Source organism: Penaeus monodon, chromosome 7 (genome assembly GCF_015228065.2).
Source record: "Penaeus monodon isolate SGIC_2016 chromosome 7, NSTDA_Pmon_1, whole genome shotgun sequence".
NCBI classification, from domain to species: Eukaryota; Metazoa; Arthropoda; class Malacostraca; order Decapoda; family Penaeidae; genus Penaeus; species Penaeus monodon.
This window is the reverse complement of record NC_051392.1, coordinates 20,312,075-20,319,815: the sequence shown is the minus strand read 5'-3', so window position 1 is coordinate 20,319,815 and position 7,741 is coordinate 20,312,075. Positions and strand designations below refer to the sequence as shown.

The 7,741-nt window shown below is 41.4% G+C and overlaps 1 protein-coding gene across 1 annotated transcript in view; it reads right to left on the bottom strand.

Annotated features, from left to right (window-relative positions):
* Positions 1-6,006: 6,006 nt before the first annotated feature.
* Positions 6,007-7,741, bottom strand: part of LOC119575552 (GATOR complex protein WDR24-like) — a 17,241-nt gene continuing 15,506 nt past the window's right edge. Inside the window, 2 exon segments of the mRNA XM_037923204.1 lie at positions 6,007-6,468; positions 7,109-7,244. Of these exon segments, the coding sequence (XP_037779132.1) occupies positions 6,301-6,468; positions 7,109-7,244 (304 nt within the window). The 3' untranslated portion in view covers positions 6,007-6,300.

Genomic DNA, 7,741 nt, shown 5'->3' with positions numbered 1-7,741 from the left:
GTGGAACGATGGAATAAGCAAAAACGAAAGGTATTTCAGAGATGAAAGATATATACGATATATATATATATATATATATATATATATATATATATATATTAAAATAAAAGGAGAAACAGCAGGAAAAGACAAGAAGGTCAAGCAGAATACTCCTAACCGTATTAAATACTGCCAATATAACTCAAGACCAGACTTTTCCTTCTAATGCAGGTTTTCGAACTGGAGCTGTTTATCCTTGTGGTGTACACTCCTTTAATATTAATTACCACTTTTATTATTATATATATCATCATCATCAAGGGGCTAACGCCGACGAGGGCGCATGGCCGCATCCACCCTTCGCTTCCAGCCACGAGGATCCCTCGAGGTGAGTCTACAGGCAGGCACACGGCCCATCTCTAATTCCTCGCGACAGGTCTCGTCGAGCTGCCCGAGCCATGATCTCCTAGGACGTCCCACAGGTCTCCTCCTCCAGGGTTGTCTCGCAGAGAGACAACCTGATGGGCAAGGTCGTCCATTGGGAAGCGAGCTAGGTGGCCATATAGCCTGAGTTGGCGATCCCGGATTATGCAAGTAACAGGTCCCATGCCAGTCTCGCGGTGTAACCGCCGGTTGAACACATGGTCCTGCCAACTGTACCCCATGATCCGGCAAAGGGACTTATTACAAAAGGCATCAAGGCGAGACTCCTAGACACTGGATTGCGTCCAAGTTTCGTTTCCAGAGCAAAACTGGCAGTATCAAGGCCTTGAAGACACGCAGCTTGGTCCTTCTGCATAGGTACCGACATCTCCAAAAGCTCTTGTTGTTCGTGTTCATCGCTCCTGTTGCCAGACTAATCCGTCAACTGACTTCCTGGTCTGACAACCCAGAGATATGGACTATGCTGCGAAGGTATATAAAACTTTCTGTAACTTCTACGTCCTCGCTGCAAGCATGGATCGACTGAATGGGTTCCCCTAACAGGCCCCCAAAGTCCTGGATCTTGGTCTTGGTCCAGGAGATCTCTAGGCCTAGGGGCTTCGCCTCATTGCTAAATGCATCAAGAGCCGCCACAAGTGACTCCAAGGACTCAGATAGGAGGGCAACATCATCGGCAAAGTCAAGGTCTGAGACCTTAATATTGCCCAGTGTTGCTCCACACTGACTTTGGCTAGTAGCTCTGCCCATTATCCAATCTATACAAATGTTAAAAAGTGTTGGTGCAAGGACACAGCCTTGCCTCACCCCTGAATTAACAGGGAAGAAGTTCGACATACCCCTACCACACTTTACAGCACTTTCAGTACCAGTATAGAGGCTTGCTATCAGGCCAATAAACTGTTTCGGAATTCCCCTTAGCCTCAGGATCTCCCATAGCGATTCCCGATGCACCGAGTCAAACGCCTTCTTGAGGTCGATGTAGGCTGCAAGCAACCCACGCCCAAACTCATGACGGTGTTCCACAATTACTTGAAGTGCTAGTATCCAGTCTATCGTGGACTTGCCAGGAGTAAATCCAGACTGCTCCGGTCTCTGATGCCTCAGTAGGTGGATGTGGATCCGTTTCAGAAGAATGTGGGCGAGAACCTTGCCTGGTAGGCTGAGCCTGGTTTGCCCCTTTCCCCTTCCAGAGAGGGATGACCATGCCCCTCAACAGGTCAGGGGGAATTGTACCAGACTGCAAATGGCAGGACTGTATGCAGGCCCCAAGCCATAGGTTCACCCCCAGCCTTTAGCAGTTCAGCAGGGATATCACATATGCCTGCAGCTTTCTCACTCTTCAGCTTGGAAATCGCCAGCCTAACCTCTCTGTTAGGGTAGGATGTTCCTTGCTGATGGGTGGGTCCGGCACAGGCACTGAGACATCGCTTGCATCCAAGCTAACTGTTGGAGGGTCTACCTGGTATAACTGTTCAAAATACTCAGCCCAACGTTCACGAACCCCAACATGATCTGAGATGATCCGTCCATCCGCTGATCAGACTGCAGTCATCTGTGAGGAGGGCTTAGAGTTCAGTTTTCTCAGGGCTTGGTAGGCAGCGCGAAGGTCATTTACCAAGAAATGGCCTTCGATCTCCTCCACAAGATTCCAGATGAACTGTTCTTTGTCCCTTCTCAGCATTGTCCGAGCCCTACGCACCATGGAACGACGCAAGACTTGATTCCCATTCAGCCGAGCCTTGCGACACGCTTCAGTGGCCTCTAATATCACCAAGGAGAAGGAATTCTGCCTTTAGCTCGGGCGTACGCCAATGGACTCCTGAGCTGCTTCGAGTGTTACGCATACTAACAAGAATGTGGTCGATCTCCTTGGCCACTGTACCCGTATTGCTGTACCAAGTCCAGCGATGCGGGTTGGAGTGCTGGTACCAGGAGCCAGAGAGCCTCATTTTCTGGGACCTAGCAAAGTCCCGGAGAAGGAGGCTATTCTCGCTGCTGGGATCAGCTCCCGAGCCATGGGGGCCGACAGACATCTCGTAGCCAGCTCGGTCACAGCTGGATACCGCATTGAAGTCACCCAGAACAATGCGAATATCTCGCCGGGGGCAATCGTCTGCCACAGATGCGAGTTTGGCGTAGAAGCCTCTTTCACATCAATTTTATATACATCGGTAGAAGCATATACAGCAATAAAAGACATGAAGCCAAAAGCATGCTTCAGTCTCAATGCCATAATATGCTCATCAACCGGTGTCACCTCAACTACTGAGGGCTGAAGTCGACTGGAGATGACTATGGCTACACCCTGGAGATGGTGACCATCGCTGCGGCCCGACCAGTAGTAGGTGTACCCACCACACTGATCGTGCCGCTACCAGGTCTTCTCACCTCTGAGAGGGCAGCCACCTCAACTCCCAGTCGCTTCAATTCCTGCGATAGCAGAGGTAACCGCTCATCCTGCCACAAGGACCGAATGTTCCAAGTGCCTACCCGGAAAGCACGCCTGAGATTAAGCCTCGGGTGGTCACTCTGGGTGCACGCCACCTCTGCCGCCCCCACCGACACAGCCCCAAATAAAAGGGGGTCGGCAGGGTGTGGGACCGCCCATCCACCTGTGGGGTTCCCGAGGGCTTTGCCCCACAAGCTTCACAAGCCGGGGCGCAGGTGGGACGAGTAACTCTCGTTCCAATCCTGCACCCCGACATTTGCCCTCCCAGCGGGACCCACAGTCCCGCCTTGCTTGCTGGGTGGGAGGGACGACACCCCTCCCCCTAGCATTTCCATTTATTAAAGACGTTGCCAAAGGGTCTTTCTGGGGGGAGGAGGGGTGGCAAGGCCCAGCTACCCCGAGCCGCCCCATTTACCCCAGGGTGGCTAGGGGGCAGGAGTTGGTACGGAGCCAGAGCATGTCCACATGCCGGTGGGCCATAGCTCTGTACCTCTGGGGCCTCCTGCTGCTCCGAGATCCCCCACAGATTTAGCCTGGGACTGCAAGGTGCCCAGTTACCCATGGGTGGCCACGAAGAGGCACTGCAGAAGTCTTGATGATGGAGAGGCTGTGACTTGGCAGGGGAGACTTATGCAAAAGCTGCTCCCTTTTTTGCACTGAGCTAGCCAGGGGTGGAAGCTGCAAGCGAGAAGGCATGCAAGCACTTAACACTAGGCTACCACACCATCGCTTCACATCACCATGCGCATGAAGCACCCACCCATAATATCATATATATATTATATATATATATATATATATATATATATATATATATATATATATATATATATATATATATATATATATATATAATATATATACATATATATATATATATATATATATATATATATTATATATATATATATATATATATATCATATTAATAAAAAAACAACAGTAATAATTGTAAAAATAGAAATTATTAGTAATAGTAATAGCAGTAATAACAATAATAGCAATGATAATAATAGCAATAGGAATCATAATAATTGATAATAATTATGTTGTTGATAAAGATAAATATTAATATAATAATAATAATAATGATAACAACAATAATAATAATATATTTTTTATTATTATCATTGTAGTAATAAATTCAGTACTCCTACTACTACTACTACAACTACAATTACAGGTACTACTACTACTACTACAACTATTTCTACCACTACTACTACTGTTACTACTACTACAACTACTACTTATAATATCAATATTAATAATAGTAATAATGGTAATAATAACTAGTAAAATAATATTAAAACATTTCTGGAGTAAATACCTAATGTCACATTCCTCCTGTACCAATGCTAGACGTCTGTTCTTTTCATGTGTAGTATACATTCCTTTGTCAGCAACTCTGCTGTTATGTGTCAGAGGATTAGGAAAAAGTCCTGGAGTACAGTGAATAATGATTGTATTTTCTTTAAAGGAATGTAGTGACCACAGGACACAGTGATGTTATGTTTATGATACACAAGTAAGGTTGCAAAAATGTATTTTCACAGCAATGGAAAACGAAAGCATAAGGTAAAATGCAATACAAAACACTGTTAACCCAATAATGACGGGCCTGGCATGTATGTAAATATCATGCCCACTCTGAGTTTACTTTATTAATTGCTTTTACACATAGATGGCTACACTTGTACTAAGTCACTAATGAACCAATTACGAGTACTGCCTGTCTCGACCGTTTACCCTTTTCCTTGATTTACAAAAATATTTTTGTTATTTTGCTGTTACTAATGTTTATTACATTATAGTAATTATAATGTCTATGATAAAAATAACATCATTGATATTCATAGCATTAGCATTAGTTAATGCTATGAATATCAATGATGTTAACTGTTAACAGCAGAGGTGTCTTTTGCACACACATATGTAGGCACAAGTATGTACAGATGTGCAAAAATGCTTAATCCCACTGTCCCCACGCTAACACACTCACACCCTAACACACACACTCACACAAGCATGCACACACGCACGCACACACACACACACACACACACACACACACACACACACACATGCACACCACACACACACATGCACACACACACACACACACATGCACACACACACACACATGCACACACACACACACACACACACACACACACACACACACACACACACACACACAGGGAACAAAGGTTATGTGTCTCCACTTCAGACTAGTGGGTTTGTCAACTCAATCCATTGATGATAATATAATAGGAATGTCAATGATGATAAAACAATGCTGTAGCAATAATAATAACAGCAGTAGATGAAAAAAGAAGAAGAAGAAGAAGAAGAAGAAGAAGAAGAAGAAGAAGAAGAAGAAGAAGAAGAAGAAGAAGAAGAAGAAGAAGAAGAAGAAGAAGAAGAAGAAGAAGAAAAAAGAAAGAAAGAAAGAAAGAAAGAAAGAAAGAAAGAAAGAAAGAAAAAAAAAAGAAAGAAAGAAAGAAAAAAAAAACAGTGGACAGAGCCAATGCCAATGGGTATTGGGAAAGGAAAGATGTAAACAATTCATTCAAGGCACACAAGAAAAAAGCATCACACACCCACTCAAGGGTACTCCCATTCTGTGTGGCTCCCTATATATGGCCTTGAACATGTATCTTATTGGGAGTGCCAATTGTATATCATGCTATAAGATAAGCTTTCACATTTTTTTTCCACGTACCATAGTGCTGCTACAAATGATATGGTGAAACTCATTTATGAATAATTTTTTTTCTCAAAAGAAACGATTCCAGACTTACTGCACTTTCTATGACAGTAATCATGAATTCTAAAATCTGGGAAAATTTTATATCTTAGCTTAAAGTCATAGGTCTTGTCCTGTGAGATAAATGTAGCCCAGCTTAATCACTTTGCAGTTAAACAGTGACTTAATGTACTATAAAAAAATATTTATTGTCATTTCCATGTCCTAAAATCTGACCTAAACCTTTGACTGGACATGGACTGTTTCATACTGTCACAGCCCTAGCATTGTAAGGCACATATTATATTGATGGTTGATTGCTCATTGAGGTAATAAAAAACATCTTTTATATATATATAATTTTAATATAAAATGTTTTTCAAAATGTACTTATATCAAATATATACAGATATATATACAGTACAATACAATACATAGGAACTCAATACATCTCCTCTAACAAGTAAGGGAAACAGTAACTGCAAATCATAGATATTTCACTCCAATACAACAACTCCTTAGGTAATTTCTTAAAATTTTCACTCCAATTGAATGTTATTACCCACTGTATTCTCACAGCATAAAATAAAGGAAAAAATAAGTACATATACTTCAGATTCTGAAATAAGTAGCAACATCAAAGATATGGAGAATCTAAAATTCACAATTAATTGTGTACTCAGGTGTACTCACACAGATGGCCACATCCTGCAGGACATGACTTATTGTTGGCCACCCACTTCATCATGTGGTTCAGATGGCCCCCATGGGAGCATCCTTGGCACCATACAAACAGTCCTCGCACCATACCATGGCATACAGCACAGGCTGATGTTGGACAACCACACTGTCAAGAATTCAAATGAAGGTTAGATCCTTGGAGGCATTAAAGTAAAACTATACCAGCTTTTTCATTAGTCAATACATATGGCCTTATGATAAGTAAAAATTATCATTATCAATATCATTAGTATTTTCACTATCATTTTCAACATTGTTATCAAAATTATCTCTATTGTCTCATTTCAAGAGTCCCAAACTGTAACATATCCTGCAGTGGTAAAAAAGTATTTTACAGACCTGTAATAATCAGCTAAACTGAAATCATTAAAATAAAAAACAATCAATCCTAAATAAATTGTAACCAACTCACTCTAACTTGACTAATTCTGGGGCATTTCTGCTATATCTATCTTCAGTTACCTTTAACTAGATCTAAATTAACTAAACCTAAACCAACTCACAATAACTTGTACTAAATAAAAATCAACAAAATCAAAGTCAATGCCTTCTAACTAAAACTAAACATAAATCAAGTAAATATATCTTTAAATTAACTCTGTCAACTAAATTTATACTAAATTCAACTGTCAACCACATCAAACTCAAATGAATCTATACTAACTCTCTTCAGTATCAACTTTATCTAAATAAACAAGATCAAAATCAGTTCCTCTGACCAAACATTAACTCCCAGCCATACTAACCTTCCTACAAAAAAGACTGTTCCGTGATACAATGGCCCCGCACTGACCGCACTGAAGGGCAATGGTTGTGGACTGCTGGTTCTGCTGCTGAACAACGGGCAAACCTGTGTACTCTGCAGGACAAATATATTTATTTTATTCCTCTATTTCTCATTTTGTGTAAACATGAATAAGAATATGTATTTAGGCTAAAAGTTTATATTGCTTAAAGTTCATTCAAGTTCGTCACCAATTTTTTCTTTGGATTATTTTAACTGAAGTCAGTTCAGTGTTGAATATACAGCTGCCTGTACTTAAACCTGGTACATTTGTAACTATTCAGATTTTTTAAAATTCTGACTGAAAAATGTCCAGCCCAAAAAGCAGTGCAAGATGAACATGAAAATTAATGCCCAGATAAATGGATTTTATTATTAAATATTTCATATTTGGCTAACAACTGACTAGATATTTGGCATCTCCTTTGCCTGTCTGTGTGTACATAGAACAATGAATTTTATGAAAGAGTAACTGCTTTTTTTACTAAGGCTACCACCAGCAAGCACTAGTTGAATATTTTGTGTGTGTGTGTGTGTGTGTGTGTGTGTGTGTGTGTGTGTGTGTGTGTGTGTGTGTGTGTGTGTGTGTGTGTGT